The sequence below is a fragment of the Peromyscus maniculatus genome, chromosome 7 (genome assembly GCF_049852395.1).
Source record: "Peromyscus maniculatus bairdii isolate BWxNUB_F1_BW_parent chromosome 7, HU_Pman_BW_mat_3.1, whole genome shotgun sequence".
NCBI lineage: Eukaryota > Metazoa > Chordata > Mammalia > Rodentia > Cricetidae > Peromyscus > Peromyscus maniculatus.
The window spans coordinates 81,356,861-81,376,979 of record NC_134858.1 but is presented as its reverse complement, the minus strand read 5'-3'; the positions used below and the strand labels follow the sequence as shown (position 1 = coordinate 81,376,979).

The following is a 20,119-nucleotide window of genomic DNA, read 5'->3' as shown; positions in this document are numbered from 1 at the left end:
CTTTCAATTGTACTCATTCTTTTTTCCATTAAACTGTGATTAACAATTATTATAGGCTATTCTATGTCATTACTAAGCACTTTAGTTTTATAATTAATGGCATTTTAATGTTTCTGGGTATTTTTCACTATGTCTATTTTAAAATATTTTATTCTTGAGTATTAACTAATTTTGAAGAAATTAATAAATAAAAATATTTGTTGCAAGTCTCAGTTTAGACTCATTTGCTGATAAAAATGACATCTTTCATTATCAAGTTCCTCTCTCTGGGTCCAATTTTCAATGCAGATGATTTTCTACACAGTTCAGCAACGTCACCCCAGTTTCCTTTACTACACAGGCACGAGTGTACCGAGTCCGTTTTAGGAAGGAAAGGAGCACATGCACAAGCACACAGACAGCGGCACAGAAGAGCATTTACGGCCACCTTGGTAACTACATTTTCAATAACAGGAAAGAATACACATGGCAAAAACCAACAACTAAGCACTAAAGAAGAAACACTGTTTCCCTCTCAAATGGTCAGACTTTTTCTCCTTTGCAAAGTACTTAGTAAAACGTACAAGAATTCAGGTAAACTGTAAGAAATTAGTCAAATTCTAAGGTCAAAATTAACCACAATTTTTAAAAAGAACTTTACGATGAATAAAACATGTGATATACTACCTATTGTCACGTAGGACAGCTGTTTCCCCCTAACATCAGAACTGGAGGGCCCAGAACTACACATTTACAAAATCAAAGCCTATCTATCAGTCTAAAGAATACAAGAAGAAGCTGCAGGTTCCAAACCTGGGGAAACAATTTCTGTGAAAGAACACTTAGAAAAGAAGAAAATGAAGAGGCAAAATATCTAACTTAGAAAGTATTTTGGTACAATTTGAGCAACCCAAGTCTTTTTTTATACAAAATAAGAACTCAGATAAGAAACATTGGGGTATTTTAGCAGGTTGTTTGAAATAATGTACATTAATTTTATTACCCTACCTTGCCTAATTTGATTCTGTCACTGTGATTTAAAAAACACTCAGACTTGAAAAGTTTCCTAGTTTCCTCTAAGTAAAATGTTAACATAAGATTTATAATAATAAACAACAAAATGTTTCCTAAATTAAAACAAAAAAGAATGAACTGTGAATAATCTGTAACTAGGTTTTGTTTTAATCTCCACAATGTCAAGAAAGACTTTGTACATATAAGGCTTACAATCAATATCTGTAAATTAAAGACTATAGAAATCTATGAATCGTTAAAACTAAATTTTACTTACACTGAAGTGATAAAAACCTAAATAAGCAAAAAAGAAAAAAAATTATCATGTAGCCCATCTTTAATGTTAGTGAAATAGTTCTGTATTTCTAACCAAACATTCAGAGAGCACTTTCTGTATGCTTCTAAGTTTACTCTAAACAAATACTTGTCTTTACAGGATAAGATGACTTCAGAATTTCTATCATACAAACATACTGTATGGTCTAAAGTATTTAATGTCAACATTTACATAAAATGTTATTTCAAAGGACCACAAAAGGGTTGTAATAAAAAGATGTATGACAGTGGCACTCAAAAATGACAAAACACGATTTATTTATATTTATATATAAATAAATATATTTATATATATATGGAAAAAATGACTGGAGGAAGAAGAAAACCATCAACATCTAGCCATTATAGCTAGAGAGGCTCATGGTAAAAGGACTTCAGTAATGTAAAATCTGGGCCAAATAGATGGTCCAGTGGCTAAAGACCCTTGCCCCAGATCCTCTGGAGTTTCATCCTCAGGGTGGAATGAGAGCTAACTCCTACTAGTTGTCCTCTGACCTTCACAGGAGCACTGTGGCACAGGTACAGCCACAAAAATAAATGTATTTTTTAAAAGTTAAATATTAGCAGATGAACTTCAATAATGCTGAAAAATGTCAATGTACCGTATCTGGAAATGATGGCTCATAATAGGTATATTTACTGAGTGCTCTCCTACATTATAGAAACTACTCAATGCAGTAGTTTCTTATATATATTATCTTTACCATAAGAAACTATATGCCTCATCAGAAAGAAAACTGAAAGTAAACTGTAATGATTCCAACACTTATGGTGCTTACATCAACATTAGGAAAAAAGACTGAAAGAAAATATTCCAAAGTATAAGCATATAACCAATTACACTGACTTTGTTTTTTGTTTTTTTTGTTTTTTTTTAAGCTTTTCTCTATTTTCCAAGCTTTCTCCTACTGGGCACATATTCTTCTACAGTGTCTAGAAAGATTAACTTAAATCCAAAGCTTGATAGAAATATAGAAATACTTAGGATTCAATCACGAAAAGCATTAAAAATAAGCATATTAAAGAATATGAAAATATATTATGCTACAAAATGACAACTGCCAGTTTCACATGGACAGAAAACTGATATAAAGAATTCACATTTTGGTGGACACACTATAACCCCAGCATAAAGGAGACTAAGGCAGAAAGAGTGCAAGCGTTAAGGCTAGCGTAGGGCTCCATCATAAGACAACACTTCAAAAAGCAAAATCAACAACAAAAAAATTGCTTAAAACAAAACAAAACAACTATCACATATTCTGATCTGTAAGGCAGAAGATAAACACAACAGACCCTCAATTTTGGCTCTGCAGGATATTTGATCACACTGTGTGAAATGTTTTATTCTGATGAACTTAATAAAGAGCTGAATGGCCAATAGCTAGGTAGGAGAGGACAGGCAGGATTTCCGGGGAGAGAGAGAAACTCAAGAGATAAATCTAGGTACAGAGGAGATGCCAGTGAGACACAGAACAAGTTGAACTTACAGAACTCAGACTAAAAGAAACAGGTTAATTTTAGTTGTAACAGCTAGTTGGGAACAAGCCTAAGCAAAAAGCCAAGCTTTCATAATTAATAAGTCTCCATGTCATTATTTGGAGGCTGTTGGCCCAAAAAAATATGACTACATTTGGTTTTAAATAAGTTTGATTTATAAAATCTCTCTCTCAAAAAAAAAAAAAAAAGCCAGGCGGTGGTGGCGCATGCCTTTAATCCCAGCACTTGGGAGGCAGAGGCAGGAGGATCTTTGTGAGTTCAAGGCCAGCCTGGTCTACATACAGAGTGAGATCCAGGAAAGGGCACAAAGCTACACAGAGAAACCCTGTCTCGAAAAACCAAAAAAAAAAAAATCTCTCACTGAGTGTCTGGCTCAGTGGATAAAATGTCGGCAATGCATGTATAAGGACCTGAGTTTGAACCAGGGCACCCACATAAAAACTAGACATGATAGCCTCAGTGCTGAAAAGGCAAAGACAATAAAATCCAGGAAACTTGCTGTCAACTGAGCAAAATCAATGACCTCTAAAGTTCAATGAGAGATCCTAACTCAAGAAATGAGGTGAAAAGCAACAGAGTATGACATGTGACTATACTTCTGGCCTACATATGTGTATACATGGATTTGTACCTGCACAAACATACATTTACACAGGAATACTCCCCACCCCCACTACACACACAAATTCACTGTGCTTTTAAAATCAAAGAAAGATAGATCAAATATAAGTTACTTTCTATTTTTTTTTAGGAAGTGTGGTGGTATTGTGTTCCCCAAAATATTGTGCACCCTAATAAACTTATCTGGGGTCAGAGACAGAACAGCCACTAGATACAAAGGCTAGAAAATGGTGGCACTCACACCTTTAATCCTAGCATTCCAGAAGTCCCTCTTGATCTCTGTGAGTTCAAAGCCACATTGGAAACAGCCAGGTATGGTGACACAAGCCTTTAATCCCAAAAAGTGAGCCTTTAATCCCAGGGAGTGATGGCAAAAACAGAAAGATATATAAGGCGTGAGAAGACCAGAAACTAGAAGCATTTGGCTGGTTAAGCTTTTAGGTTTTGAGCAGCACAGTTCAGCTGAGAGCCATTCGGATATGAGGACACAAAGGTTTCCAGTCTGAGGAAACAAGATCAGCTGAGAAGTTGGCTAGGTGAGGTTAGCTGTGACTTGTTCTGGTTCTCTGATCTTCCAGTTCACCCCAATACCTGCCTCAGGTTTGATTTTATTAATAAGACTCTTTAAGATTCATGCTACAAGGAAAAAAGATTTAAAAGGAACATCTAATTCACTATAGAAGCATGAGAATTATTGAGGTTACAATTAATAAGTAGAACAAGAAGTTATATTACATTAGCAGAAAAAGACAACCTAAAAATCCTAATTTGAAGGCCAGATAGCATGTGGAAAATATTTCAACATGATTTGGTTCATTTCTACAGCACCACCTAGAGCAGAACAAGATAAATCACATAATTAACAGCTCCAACTTCAGCCAAAGATGATGATTACAGTATTAAAAGGACAATCCCATAATCAGTTTCATAGTAATAATTAAGAAAGGTAATGGGGAATAGAAGATAGAAATAATCTCTTGGACAACAGAACAACCATGAAAGCTTTTCTCCTTATTTTACTAATGTAAATAAAAGGACTGGTATACTTAGGAGTTAAATCCTCACATGTTCAGTTGTTTTACTTAAAAAAAAAAGCCGATTTAGTAAATACTTTAAAAGATGAACAATGTCTAAAACGCAGCAAAGCAGGTGAAATTTCAGGCAGGAAGAAATGATAATCCTAAGAATTATGCAAAAGGTTTCATGAGCCAAGTACATAAGGAATAAAATGAAAAGGAAAAGATAATGACTATATTATTACTGGAAATGTTATTTCTTTCCCCTTTACTAGAAATCAATTTGATGCTACTTCAACTAGAAAATACTACAGTAGAACAATACTTTTAAATTTTAAGTATTAGCAAAAAGTTTACTTATTTTAATAAAAATTCTTTACAAATTTTAGTTTTTGGCCGGGCATGGTAGCACACACCCTTAATCCCAGCTCTTGGGAGGCAGAGGCCGGCAGATCAAGGCCAGCCTGGTCTACAGAGTGAGTTCCAGAACAGCATTCTACACAGAAAGTCCCTGTCTCCCCCCCTCCCCCCCCAAAAAAAATTTAGTTTTTGGTTGATGCTGAGGATCAAACTTAAAACTACCTTTAAATGTCTACCCTTAAAATGCTATATAGTTTTTCTCTATGTCAAACATCCCAGTCATTTAACTTTGAGCCAACTAACATATTTACAGAGCTCATATGAGCCAAGTGTAGACAATAGGATGTTAACAGAGAAAAGAAGTGGTACTTACCATTGTGGAAACTGAGTCTCGAAAGGAAGAAAGACAGGAAATAAGGGCTTACAACGTTGCTGTAGAATATTATTTTAACTGGACAAAATGTGTTACATTTGTTTATGCTGCAGAATATTACTTTAACTGTACAATAGTGTGTTACATTTGCTTGTGTTGCATTTGCTTTAATGACGTAAGGATGTGTGTTTAATTATGTAAAGATGTGTTTCATTTGTTTCTGCTTGCCTGCCTAAGGCACCTGACTGGTCTAATAAAAAAGTGAACAGCCAATAGCTAGCAGGAGAGGGATAGGCGGGGTTAGCAGGCAGAGAGAATAAATAAGAGAAATCTAGGCTTTTGAGAAGAACAAAGGAAAGAAGAGAACAAGGAGAAAGAGGGGGACACACCCAGGGCCAGAAACCAGGCAGCCGCTAGTCAGCCAGACACAGGAAGCAGTGAAAGTAATATATACAGAAAGAAAAAGTAAAAAGCCCTAAGGTAAAAGGTACACAAAAAGAAACAGGTTAGTTTAAGTTAAAAGAAATACCCAGAAACAAGCCTAAGCTAGGCCGATCATTCATAACTAATTCGTGTTATGATTTGGGAGCTGGTTGGTGACCCACATGAGAAAGCCCGGTACAAACAACTCTTCAGCTTTCTGCAGGCCCACACTGAATGTCAAAATGATGTTGGCTATTTTTGCTCTTTTGGAGGGCTCGCCACCCAGCTCCCTTACACCCTCAAAATACACACACACACACACACACACACACACACACACACACACACACACACACACACACACACACAGGCTTATTCTGGCTGGCCTTAGCTTGACTGTTTCTTGCCAACTTTCCTTAAATTATTACATCTTTGGCCTCTAAGCTTTCGTTTTCTTAGTTCTATATATCTTACTTTCACTCTTATTCCGTGGCTGGCACTGTGGTTGAGTAGCTGGCCCCTAGCATCCTCCTCTCCTTGTTCTCTTGCTCTTTCTTCTTTTCCTCACAGATTTCTCCTATTTATTCTCTGTGCCTGCCAGCCCTGCTTATCCTTTTTCCTGCCTTGCTATTGGCCATTCAGCTCTTTATTAGAAGATCAAGTGTTTTAGACAAGCTAAGTAACACAGCCTCACAGGGTTAACAAATGCAACATAAACAAAAGCAACACATCTTTGTATCATTAAACAAATATTCCACAGCATAAACAAATATAACACATCTTAAAATAATATTCTACAACAAACAATGGTATTAACAAATAAAGGTATAGATTAGGAAATTATGGAACATATAGTAAAGGTTCTAAACACAATGGGGGAAATTTAAGTAATTTCTCTAGAAATATAAAAACTTAAAAATAAATAGACAAAGAATGTTCACAGGAGGTGAATATATTCCAAGTTGAGGAACAGTGAGTACAATGGCCTGGTGCCTTAAAACACCATTAAAAAAGTGGAGACAGAAGATGGCTCAGAGAGTTAAAGGATTTGCTGCCAAGCCAAATACCCACAGTTCAATCCCCAGACCCACATGGTGGAGAAAAATCAATTCCCACAAGTCGTTCTCTGACTTCCATATGAACGTGTAGTATGTGCATGCATACACTACACACAAACAAATACAATAAAAAAAATTTTAAGAAGTCAGTTACAGAGCTGGACAAGGTAGTAGAGGCTTGTACTTCCAACTCTGCAACCCTCAGCCTGAAATGCACAGGGAGGGCCTATCTCAATAAAAAGGAACAAAGAAAAAAGAAAAAGCACCAAACACAGTAAGTCTTGTATGATTAGCACACAAAATACAAAAGAACAAGTATCAAGGGAAAAAATTAAGGAGAGAAGATGTGGCAGATGCATTTTAACTAAATTCCAGTGAAAATGAGTTTAAAGTCTTTAGGGAGAAATGCACAGAATAATGTAAGATTTGCTTTAAGATAATTTATTGAGCCGGGCGGTGGTGGTGCACGCCTTTAATCCCAGCACTCGGGAGGCAGAGCCAGGCGGATCGCTGTGAGTTCGAGGCCAGCCTGGGCTACCAAGTGAGCTCCAGGAAAGAAGCAAAACTACGCAGAGAAACCCTGTCTCGAAAAACCAAAAAAAAAAAAAAGATAATTTATTGTGCCTTTCTCTCTTGGCAGCAATGAAAAATGAAACTGGAAAGGATGCAACTAAAAGCAAAAGCTGATTTAGTGAAACAAATCCATTATTCAAACTACAAAATTTGGGGTTAGATATGTAGCTTAGTTGGTAGAGTTCTTGTGCATCCACAAAGCACTAAGCTCTATCCCTAGCAGGAGATAAACCAGGTGTGGTAAGGTACACACCTATAATCTCAACTCTCAAGAGGTAAAAGGAAGAGAATCGCAAGTTCATCCTCAGTTATAAGTCTAACACATGAAGATTCCTATAATTTTCTTAAGGAACCGAGTACCTGATTTCAAATTCAAGTACTTATCTGACAATATGTAAACTTGAAAGAATATACCACGCTTCATTATTTCTACAGTTCTCATACTAAGGCATACTTCCAACAATTATTATACTCAAATAATAAATAGAAATAGCCGGTATGTTAATGCATAAATAATTTCACAGAAGTAAAAGAGTTCTTAATATATATACAAACCAAAGCCAACAGAGAACACACTGAATTTGTTACCACGTCTACAATTTGGTTTCTTCGTTAATACAAGGGGTCTTTTACAGAGATCTGCTATGAAGTGCAAATGACACCACTGGTTCTGCAAACTCAACACTATTTTACACTAACAATTACTTATATTGGCTGTCCCTAAGCAATCAAAGCATTATGTGTTATAAAAGTAAATTATTTTAATGAAGACTATTTTACTACATTGAGTCTTACTGGAGGACCTGAATAAAGCACTAATATCTATATAAAATCTACTCAAATCCTAATCAAAGGATTCTTGAAGAAATTGAAAAATTCAAAGGCCTAATGAAAAGATGATAATCTGTTTCATTTACAAAGATGAAAACCCAACATCAAACTCAATAATCACTATGGGAAAATACATAGTGAGAACTAAAAGGAGAAATGGTGAGTACATCCTAATTAGTAGTTGAGTTGCTTGTCAGATACATCGTGGGATAAGGGAATCTTTTATCTATAACTTAAAAGTAAACTTTATCAATTATTTACTAAAGAAATGAAAATGTAACTTTTTAAAATTTATTTTATGTATATGACTACTCTGTCTGAATGTATGACTTTATGCCAGAAGAGAGCATCAGATTCCACTACAGACGGTTGTGAGCCACCATGTGGTTGTTGAGAAGTGAACTCAGGACCTCTGGAAGAGCAGCTGGTGCTCTTACCCACCTCGCTATCTCTCCAGTCCCTGAAAACACAACTTTAAAAGCACTGAACTCCCTACGGAAATTGCTATTTTTCAAAAATTCACCCCTTTGTTTTGTCAACCGTAACTTGAAATAGAAATTAAAACAAAAGAAATTTGGTATAATGCAAACACATCTTACAAATCTTTTAAGAGCTATCCTATTTTATAAAAGAAAAAAAAATGAAAGGAAAAAAATGACCTTGGAGGGGCAATACCCTTTTCTCTTTACAGAAGACAGAAACGAAAAAAAAATTTAAAGTTAACATTGTGCCAAATGGAAATGAGAAATAAATTTAAAGATAAATTAAGAAGCAAATGGCAATATAAAAAGAAAATAGCTAAGTTTGAAATGACTAACCACAAACTGTAAAAAAAAAAAACTGTTATGGTAAAACTATGATAAAGAAAGCACAAGAAAATGAATTGTGAAAGGAAAACAGCTACTAAGAGAGCAGGTTGGAATGAATGTGCTTAGGTGACGAGCATTATGTGATAAGTATAGAGAGATAAACTATGAACTGAACGGAAGAAAGGAATAACAATGAATAGGGAAAAATTGATCAATAGGAAAAAACTGTATAGCATAATTTACATAAGATTAATATTAAAATGGTATTAAATCTTACCAATAAAAGATAAATAAAATATAACCAATTATGATTACATATCATGCAAGTATCAGGATAGTTTTGAAAAACAGGTAGGAGGAAATGACTCAGAATGCATCACAGAAAGAAAAAATTGTAAACAGAAAAGAGGAAAACAGACTAAATAAAAAAAAATCCTTCATTTATTAACTGAAGTTCTAGAAAGGAAAAATAATGAAGCAGACGTTATTTTAAAATAAGAAGAATTTTTCAGCTTCACCAAAAGACATTAGGCAGAAGAGTGTACATGAGAAAAGAAGCTAGGACTAACATGAGATCTCTAAAAGCCAGGAGCTGACATAATGGTAAATGAAACAAATATCTCTAAAACGTCATAATTTACCTTCATGTATTTCTTTGGGAAGAGCAAAGGTAAAGTCACAAAAAAATTAAGATTATAGTGTTAGACAATGTACTGGAAGGGAGAAAGGTAGAAGACAAGGTCAAGAAGTCTAGTCTTTAGGATGGTCTATTAATTCACAAGACAATGTCTAGTAGTAATGGAGGTGATAGGCTGTAAATAGGCTGTAAAGCAAGGCAAATTTATTTGCAGATTTGTTCTCCTTGAAACTTTAGACAAAAAATATGCCATGCTTAACCAAACTAGTTGCTTACTAACATTATAGCTAACTGGAATTCTGATACTAATTAACTAAACATAATATAATTTTTAATAAGGAAGTTTTAGGAAAAATAAAACATTGAGATGACCAATCTTCATAAGAAGCAATGCCTACAATTTACAATTGTACATTATGTTCATTATTAAAACAATTTATATAAGAAAATCTGAGAGGTTTTTCATCTTTGAATGTTGATATACATAATATATGCATAATATAAAGATCTCTGACATCACAGTAACCAAAAACTATTTTCAATAGGTTTTTTCCTAGAGGATATCACAACGTAGTAAACTCAACTCACCAATGCTAGGCGGGCTACCATAGTTAACGGGAGACTCTGGTGGCCTTCCACAATGTAGTGCAGCCAGAGCAGATCCTTTCCATACCACATGCTTGCAGCCTATTAAAACATACATTTCATGAATACAAAAATAAAATATAAAAACTAAGAAAAAGAAAGTCTAAATTGTAAAGGAAAATGTTCATACTTTTATTTGTACGTAGCAAGGACTGTCTCCCAGCTCCTAATAAAGTTTGTACTCCAGGAACACTCTGAGGAATTTCTTGCTCAAGAAGAGGTCCTAGTCGATGACAGATTTGCAGCAAGTGATCAGGTGCAAGATGTCTATAATACTTCACCTATTATGTTAAAAACAGACATAGACATCTATTATGTCCCAGACAACAGTTTCAAAAATTACAATCTGTTTAGGCTAGTCAACACTGTCTTCACTCCAGAATGTTCACATTTTGTTAAACCACTTAACTCACAGAACCAAGCTGCCTATCAGTTAGTATACCAAGGAAGAAAAAGTTGCTATAAATTAATGTAAACTAAACGTTAAGTTCTATAAATTAACATGCTGGCCAATGCCAATACTAAATAATGATAAACATACAGTTTCAGGACAGGGGATACCGCTCAGTTGGCAGAGCTTGCCTAGAATGCATAAGGCTTTGGGTTTTTATCTCTAACACTATATACCTATAACACTATAGATGTGGTGGTCCACACCTATAACCCTAGCAGTGTGGAGGGCCAGATGCTCTATGCTCCACTGTGTAAAGTCGAGGCCAGCCTGCAATGGAAACTCAGAATATCCCACCTCCATAAAAAAAAAAAAAAAAAAAAAAAAAATGTGTATACATACACACACACACACACACACACACAGCATTTGCAATTTTAAAACCTTAAAGCAGCAAAAAAAAAAAAAACCATAAAATCTGTGTTAAGAAACTGCTATTATGTCTCTAGAATAATTAAAAATTAAAGACAATTAGTATTTTTAGATTCTCATTATAAAAAGTTTAAGGGTATTTAATATACCATCTACGCTAACTTTTGGGTTTTTTGTTTGTTTGTTTGTTTAGAGACAGGCTTTCTCAGCTATCTAGACCATGTTGGCCTCAAACTAAGAGACTGACTACCTCTGTCTCCCAAGTGCTGGGATTAAAGGTACTACCATGCCCTGCCATGCTTATTTTTAACTTACCAGAGACCTTTAAAAGGGGTGGGGAGGGAGGCAAAATTCTAATTGTTATATCAAACAAGTTTCAACAGTAAAATAAGCTATCTACTATAAAAAGATGAACCACATTAAGAATTCCACACCACTGATTAACTTATATCAGCATTTGAAAGCATAATGTTCATTCTTTTTATTATTTCATCTTTTAATAAATATTCTCAAAATCTAAAATGAATTAAATTAGAACAAGTATATACTATCTTCCACTTTACATTTACCTCCCCAAATTATGAAATATGTCCTATTGTAGAAACTAACCATTCAAGTAAGGTGCTCTTCAAACATATGCTAAGAACCAGGATGACTCTCTGGGTAAAAATCATAATTAAGAATAAAACCTTTTCCCTGCCATTTTCTGTCTGCAGTAGTGGTTTCCAGAGGCCACATACACAGCTTATGACTTCACGACAGAGTCAACAAAGACTAATGGTCTAAGTAAGGCAGCTATTAAAGATTCACAAAAAGGTAAATAAAAAGCCATTTTCCTTATAAATTTGTTTTGAAAAGTTCTAACATAGATGTTACCTGTGATAACATGAAATTGGATTACTATACTGGTGTCTGATATGTTTCTAGTATATGAAAAAGTAATGGCAACCACCAGTACAGTACAACACACATTAACAAAGGAATGCAGTAATTTGTAGTGTTGAAAAGGGACTTGAGCCCAAGTCTCCAAGTATTTTATCCATTAGGCAATCTTAATATGAATTTCTTAAAATACCAAGGGCTATGTGAATAGATAAATCCTTTTATGATATCTCATATTATCTGTTATATTCTTTTTATTTTCCCCTTTCAGTGCTGGGGATAGATGGCCTTGAGCATGCAAGACAAGCATTCTACCACCGAGATACACCTTTAGGTTTTATTATACTCTGAAGACTAGCATACATATTTTTTAAAGTTGACTAATAAACATCCTTCTAACATGAAGCCAGTAACAGAAATCTTACTCCAGAAGACATTCCTGTTGTGAAGATAACTTGGAATCATACTGTCACACTGATAATTAAAAACAGAGGTCTAGAATAAATATATTGAAATAGTTAAAAAAGGCTTGGCAGAATGAATATCTTTAGAAAAAGAGGGACTTAATAAAATATGCATTACAAATGATGTACAATATACTCTCCTGGCCAGTGTCAGTAAAGCCTCTCAGACTCCAGAAGAATGTTTTTAATTTTGCTCAACCCTTAATTTCCCTAACTTGTTTAGCTACAGCATTACTTTCTCCCTAGTATCTGTCAGACTAGAACATACTTTAAGAAACACTAATGATGCCCAGTGGTGGTGGTGATGGCGCACTCAAGAGGCAGAGGCAGGTGGATCTCTCTGAGTTTGAGCCAACCTGGTCTTCAAAGCGAGTTCTAGGACAGCTAGGGCAGTTACACAGAGAAACCCTCTCAAAAAACCAAAAAAGAAAGAAACACTAATGAGTAGTAAATTAGTAAATTATCTTTAGCAATTATAAGAAAACATAACAAAATAAAAGATTTTTAAAATTATATTTATACCTTTCTCTCATAAGCCCCAGAAAATTCTAGATTCTGCGTACAAGGTGACCATAGTTAGCAAAGTTATCTGAGTAGCTCAAAAGATTTTGAATGTTCTTACCACTCAAAGATATAATAAATGTATCAGGTGATGGATATTCTAAACACTGACTGATAACCATACAATGAACATATATCTACATTGCACTTGACCTCATAAAGAACTGTGTGTCAACTAAAAATATAATTAAGCCTGAGAAGATGGCTCAGCAGGTTGAGTGCTTGGTGAGCAAGCATGGGGAGCAGAGTTCAAATCCCTTAAGGCCACAGGAAAATCCAGGAGTGATCATCATACATGCCTAGAACCCCAGCACTGAGGACATGTGACAGGAGAACTGCTGGGGCTTACTCATGGTTAGTCTAGTGACAGGATCAGTAGAAGACCCTGTCACAAAGGCTCCAAGGACTAATACAGATGGAGCAGAACACCCGCTAACTAACACACGCACACGCAGACACACACACACACACGCACACACGCACACACGCACCTTAAGTTATAAAGGCCTGGAGTAATTATAAGGTGCCTTTTGGATCCAAACTTAAAGCAATTATTGCTTTAAAAGATTTTTTAAATTTACATGTGTGCGTGTGCGTGTCTGTGTCTATGTGCCCCCAGTGCCTGCAGAGGCAAGAAAGCATTTGGGATCCAGAGTTACAGGGGGTTATGAGATGCCTGAGACAGGTGCTGGAATCTCAACTTAGGTCCTCAGCAAGAGCTACAAATTCTCTTAAACACTGAGCCATCCCATCTCTCTGGCCCAAATATAAGTATTTTAACGTGACCTATGAAACTGCTCGAAATTCCTTTTCAGTTTTTTATTTTAGCAAGGAGAAGTTTATAATGGTCTTGTTTTAGAATCTGTAGGCTGAATACCTTTTCAAGTAGTAATACTGGTAACCTTTTCTACAGATCTCTACCTTTTAGTAAAATATTATGAATCCACTTTGACTAAAGCTTTCTTTGATAATGTAGAATATTCCAACTTTTCAAACTCAACTTTCACTTTCAAGTTAGAAGAGACATTCAGTTCTTAAATGCAATGCTTTCTCCAGTTTCTGAGATATTAAATATAGAAACTGACTTGTCTACTGGAAATCTTTTTCTTTACCCACCCACTTCCAAACCTCCTTTTCCTCATGTCTGTCTATGCTTCACTGCCTTCTGTGATCTGTTGTTATACACTACCTTAGTCCCTTTTTGCACATCCCTTGTTTACGTTTCAAGTTTTCCCTGGTCACCCATAACATTTCAAAGTATATATATATTAATTCTTAATAAATCTTTATACTTTAAACCTCAGTAAGAATCTAATGGTAACTATAATCCTCATCAGAAATCCATTCTATGCCTCTCTAGCAGGGATTTCAGAAGACATCATACTATATTGAATCACTGACCAACTAATTTGTCTGTGTCCCATGTAAGACACAGGATTAGACTGGTTTACCTGTCTACTAGGTACCTAACAACTTGAGGGGGTTAATAAATGATTATTTAGATAAATGAACATGTTAACAAAGACTTGCTGACTTCATCATTACCCAATACTGAAAACATTTTATTAGCACCTACTCTAGCACATAAAAATAGAGAAAACAAAATGTTTGACTTTATGCATTCTAGTGCTTTATTCTAGTGGTTTCAAACATTTTTCAAAGCCAAAGAAAATTCCCCAAATAAAATTCTAAATGAAACAGGAAAGTACAGATACTGTATTAAAGTATTCTAATGTAAGTAGCTCCAAGCAATACATATCTCCATTTGCCACTATTTCTCTTTAGTAGTCTGTAAGGAAATATCACCAAAAGGGGGTGGAAGGTGAAAACAGACTAACAATGTTCTCTTTCCCATAATAAGCTCTTCTGAGTCCTTTTCCATACCCCCTTTGTCATCTCTTTATGGGGGGAACTTTGCTTTCTCTCCATCAAATCCCTAAAGCTACAACTGAACCTACTTCACTTCTTAGCAGAATTGCTCCCCTTAATATATAAGATCTAAATCCTCTACCTATGCTATGAATCCTCCAAACCATAAGCTAGTCCTCCTTATATTTAATGTTCTTCTCAAGTACCTCCTTCCTATTCATACCTACATTTATTTAAATATCCTCAAGTTTCTTCTTAGCAAAACCCCCAAATCCTGCCTGACTTGTTCTCCACTCCTTCAGTTTAATCATCCAGACGTGTTTCTAGTCTTTGCCTCCTCAGAAACATGTTTTGTTGTTGTTTTCATAGCTCATTTTCAGTCTCATTTCTTCCCTCACTCTCCTGCCTCAGTCAACAACAGCTTTCACTAGAACGAATTAAAACAAAAAAACATTAAGAAATGCTCAAGTGGTCGGGCGGTGGTGGTGCACACTTTTAATCCCAGCACTAGGGAGGCAGAGGCAGGCAGATCTCTGTGAATTCGAGGCCAGCCTGGTCTACAGAGCTACACAGAGAAATCCTGAGTCAAAAAAAAAAAAAAAAAAAAAAGCTCAGGTATATCACTTTTTGAGATACTATTTTAGAAACATAGGGCAAGTAGAGCATTGTTAAGAGTTTAGAGACATTAAGACAGAGTGAAAGTGTTATAACTGTTGGCTATGGTCTTGGATACATTAAACCACATGTGATGTCCTTAGAACTGCACCTGGTCTAAGAGTCAACTGTTACTTTAATTATGCTTCAAGTTACACATTACATATTGACTCATATATTGGTGAATAAATACAATTCAAATAATAAAAACAATAATGACATAGAATGTAATATGCTCACATACATGTACACAAATAAGCAAGTGTGGAGAAAAACTGGGACATAAGTAAGATCACACTGTATCAAAGTCATTATCACCATGATTTCACAAAATGTTCACAGTGGACCTATGTTTACATAGGCTTCCACTATTTTTTCTTACTTGTGAACCTACAAATACTTTAATATAAAATTCTACTAAAAAGTAATGTTGACAGTAGATTTCTAAGTTTATTTTTAAAATAAATACAGAAATACCAGAAAAACAAAAGCCTCATTGGGGTTCACCTTAACTTCTGATTTTTTTGGGGGGGGGAGGGGGAGGTTTTCGAGACAGGGTTTCTCTGTGTACCTTTGGAGCCTGCCCTGGATCTCCCTCTGTAGACCAGGCTGGCCTCAAATTCATAGAGATCTGCCTCCCGTGTGCTGGGATTAAAGGCGTGTGTCACCACTGCCGCCCAGTGATCTTTTTTTTTTTAAATCTGTATCTTCATGTTTTTACCACCATCTAGCCTTGATTTTCAAGCTATTCCCTGACTTTCCTCTATCTGTGGATCCCTTCCTTCTTACAGGTTCATTCTCTTCTACCTAGCCACAAAGTGGTAAAGCCCTTGAGGTCCTAGTTGTCAGAATTCAAATCCACACATGATTTCCTCACGCTACATTCTCTCTTTGGACAATTCTTAGCTAATTCCCAAATTTACATCTTTTCTTAGCCTTGGCCATTCAACTTCCTCAGGACACCTGGAATCCTAGGAGTCTCTTTAAGAACTCATTTGGAAAACTGCAACAATGGACCTTCATGTCAACACTCCACACAAAATGCTGCAAAACAGGGACTATCAATACCAATTAGGTACGCAACCTTAAAAGCCAGAAGCACTTTACCACGGCAATCAATATTTACTGACCCTTTCCCAAAAGAATGATCCATAGGTCTATAGCAATGTTTCTCACATCAGGGTCAAAAAACTTCTCTGAAAAACAACACAGCTCTTATTTCTTTTTCCACTTTGATCAAAATCACATGTGTATCACTTCTTTCTCAGATCACATATAAGGAATATTTCTGGAATTATTAACTACAATTTGAATGGTATAGATGATAGAGATTTACAATATGCCCCCATGTCCGGCAGACATAAACACTTCCGCCTAGCCATTTCTGGGTCAAAACATCTCTCGTGACCAGGACCCTGTGGCTTTGCATGGTTGTGTAAAGTGTGCAGCACAATCATGTGATCTACACGCATGTGTGGAGTAACCACATGAGCCTGTGTACGAAGGAGTGGCCCAGCCGGCGCTGTATTCCTGGCTCCTCTCCTTATACACAAAGTCTTTTCCACAGGCCTGAGCACATCTGTCTCTCTCTCTTATCTTAATAGAACTCTTGTTAGTGGATTCTGTCATGTTTCGTGATATTTCCTCGCAAGGTAAGAGCACCGCCAAATAACTAACAATAATCATTTGAGAATGTGAATTGCAGCATATTAGGAAAAAAAGAAAAAAAAAAAAAACTAAGCCGGATGGTTGGTTTATCTGCATCTTTGGGTAAACCAAGCTGTTTCTGGGTAGCATGCTATACTGGTCAGTTTTTTGTCAACTGGACACAAGCTAATGTTATGCAAGAAGAGGGGCCTCAATAGAGAAAATGACTCCATTACACTATATACATACAGTCTATATATATGTCTATAAACAAGTCTGTGGAACATTTGATTGATGATCATTTTCTTGATTGTTGACTGATATGGGACTGATATGAGAAGTCTCAAGAGCTTACTGTGGTGGTGCGCCCCTGGGCAGGTATCTGTGTTATAAAAGAAAGCAGACTGAGCAAGCCAAGGAGATTAAACCAGTATACTCCTCCCTGCTTGTTTCTGTTCCTGCCTCCAGATTCCTGCCTTCCTTAAGTTTTTGCTTTTACTTCTCTCAGTGAAGGACTGTAACCTGAAGTCGTTAAGATAAAATAACCCTTTCCTCCCCCAAGATGCTTTTGGTCATGGTGTTTATCACAACAATAGAAAAGCAAACTAAGATACAAGCTATTCAATATAAGCACCTATTCCTTCTAGACAGAAAGTTTGGCAACTATCAGAAGGTAATGTTAAAGGGTAGTCGGGTGCTGGAGAGATGGCTCAGCGATTAAGAGTACTGGCTGCTCTTCTAGAGGTCCTGAGCTCCAATTCTCGGGAACCACATTGTGGCTCACACCCATCTACAGTGGGATCTGATGCCTTCTTCTGGCATGCAGGTATATATGGAGAGCATTCATTCATGAAAAAAAAAAAAAAAAAAAGGTGTAATCAGTAAGATGTTCCTATGAAGAAACGGAAAGCCACTGATTTCCACTCGACATACTGTGATTAAGAACCTCTCTTACTCAGCCAGGCAGTGGTAGGGCACACCTTTAATCCCAGCACTTGGGAGACAGAGGCAGGCCGATCTGAGATCAGCCTGGTCTACAGAGCAAGATCCAAGACAGCCAGGGCTACACAGAGAAACCCTGTCTTAACAAACCAAAAGAACTTCTTACTCAACTTTTAAAGAAAAGGTCAGCAGCTCAGAAAACATCTCAAGTCAAAGCAGCCAGGCATTCTACTGGCAATACGAATGGAGAAAGCACTAAGTCCAAGTGTCCTCATCATCACATAGAAGGCATCACTAACTTATTTAAACCATCTGATATCCTTAGCACTGCACATAAACAGTCAACTATTACTTCAATTATACTCCAAACACAAATTACATGGTGACCCACATATTGGGAAGAAAACTTGTCTAATCCAGGAAATTGTTTAGGGTATCTTTATTTGTTAAACGTTCATACAAGTGTATACTGCACATTGAGCATTTTCTCTGCAGGGCTCCTACCTGCATCCTCATCCCTCTCCACTCCCCTTAGTCCTTTTATCCCCTTGTCAGTTTCACTTCTAGTTTCATGATGTATACACGACTGATATATCAATACAAAATCCAGCAAATTCCCACTGTGAGGTTAGCTCCACAGACTCATTCCAATTACTTGGTTTGCTTATGTTGACCTAAAAATGTCCTTCCTTTAGCAAATCAATATTTATGAAAATGAAGCTCAGCGTTGATGTTTTAATTAAAATACTCACTTCATATTCATTCCTTCCATGTGACTAGACCAATAAACTTTGTCAGATCAAAAGGGTTGGTTATTTCTGCTCTTTATATTTTGCATTATAAAAGGCCAGTTGAATGGAATACAACTCTCATTTTTCCAATTATTCTAGAATATTAAAAAAATTACAAAAAACATATTTACTGTTTATAAGCATAATCATAAAAACTCCAAAACTTTAAAACTAAGTTTCAAAACTTCCAAATTTATAAGCTATTATGGTTTTTTAAGTATGTGTTAAATTTTATCTATAATCTTTAAAGCTAGTATGTATTTTCTAGTAACTTTTTACTAGCTTCTCCACAGAAAAACATATTGGTGCCAACTATTTTTCAAAATTTAATCTTTTAAAGATTAAAGATTTGCAAACAAATGCAAGGAAACTCTATCTATGTAATAGGTAAAGAAAAGGTAAATTTGTTCAAGGATTTATCTTCAGAAAATAGGACACAAATTAATCAAGTCCAGGTCTCCAGATTCCAACACTGTTTATAGTACTGTTTCCTTCTCAAAACTTTAGTTTTCCCCAATAATTACACAAGCTTGAGCATTAAAATTTAAGACTCTATAAACCAAATTTTCTAAGTTAGGTTAACTAACTTGAGAATTCTTAAATTTTCATCATTTCTTTATAAGATGCTTAACAACAGTTAACACAGACAGAACTTTGCCAAACATCAAAATTAACTTGGAAAGTCTACTTACAAGGTACTTGGAAACAAACACAACATGAATGCCTGTCTTCAAGAATCAGTCAACCATAAGAATACATTTAGTTAATTCAGATGATGTTATCAATACAGTATTTATCAATTAAAGAAAATGGCAATACAAATATTTTCAACCTTATTCACTTAAAATCTGATTGTTTTGCTTAAAAAAACAAAAACAACAACAACAACAAAAAGCCCTCTTCAGATTCCTCCCTACAGCAAAGTAGGGTGCTCTATTCATAGAGTAACACACTGAGTTTTTAAAATCAAGTATTTGCTATGTACAATAAATTCTCTCTCAAACCTATTAGAGTGTAATTCAAAACTCAAATTTATGAATCTGATGAAGATACTTTCTAGTAAAAAGATAGAGAAAAATCTTTAAATTGTTTATTCTTAAGTGTCAATGTAAACAATGCTAACAGAAAAACCAGTTTCATTTTTAGCTATGTTTTAGTTTCCAGTACTCAAAATAACTATCCCCTAACATCTAGAGATAGAGTGACGTTTCAGACGTGTGTTTCACCAAGCTGCCTACAAACTCAGTGTTTCTGCACTACACAAGTAAACTGGAGTCAACTGACTCAGTTACAGTAGTTATTTCTTGTACA

General features: G+C 35.6%; 1 protein-coding gene and 1 long non-coding RNA gene across 12 annotated transcripts in view; one reads left to right on the top strand and one right to left on the bottom strand.

Annotated features, from left to right (window-relative positions):
* Positions 1–664, top strand: part of LOC121830920 (uncharacterized) — a 114,901-nt gene extending 114,237 nt beyond the window's left edge. For all 6 annotated transcript variants that reach the window (XR_013052867.1, XR_006074251.2, XR_013052868.1 and 3 more), the window contains one exon: positions 341–664. This is a non-coding gene — a long non-coding RNA (uncharacterized LOC121830920). The remainder of the gene's footprint in view (positions 1–340) is intronic.
* Positions 1–20,119, bottom strand: part of Phip (PHIP subunit of CUL4-Ring ligase complex) — a 126,592-nt gene that overhangs the window by 98,070 nt on the left and 8,403 nt on the right. For 5 of the 6 annotated variants that reach the window (XR_013052864.1, XM_076576760.1, XM_076576761.1 and 2 more), the window contains 2 exons: positions 10,306–10,456; positions 10,119–10,217 (listed from right to left, as the gene is read on the bottom strand). Coding sequence is in view for 5 of the 6 variants with exons in the window: in XM_076576760.1 (XP_076432875.1) it covers positions 10,119–10,217; positions 10,306–10,456 (250 nt within the window). In the remaining variant the exon portion in view is untranslated. Of the gene's footprint in view, positions 1–10,118; positions 10,218–10,305; positions 10,457–20,119 lie in introns of those variants that run through there. The other variant, XM_042281378.2, reaches the window with a different exon arrangement.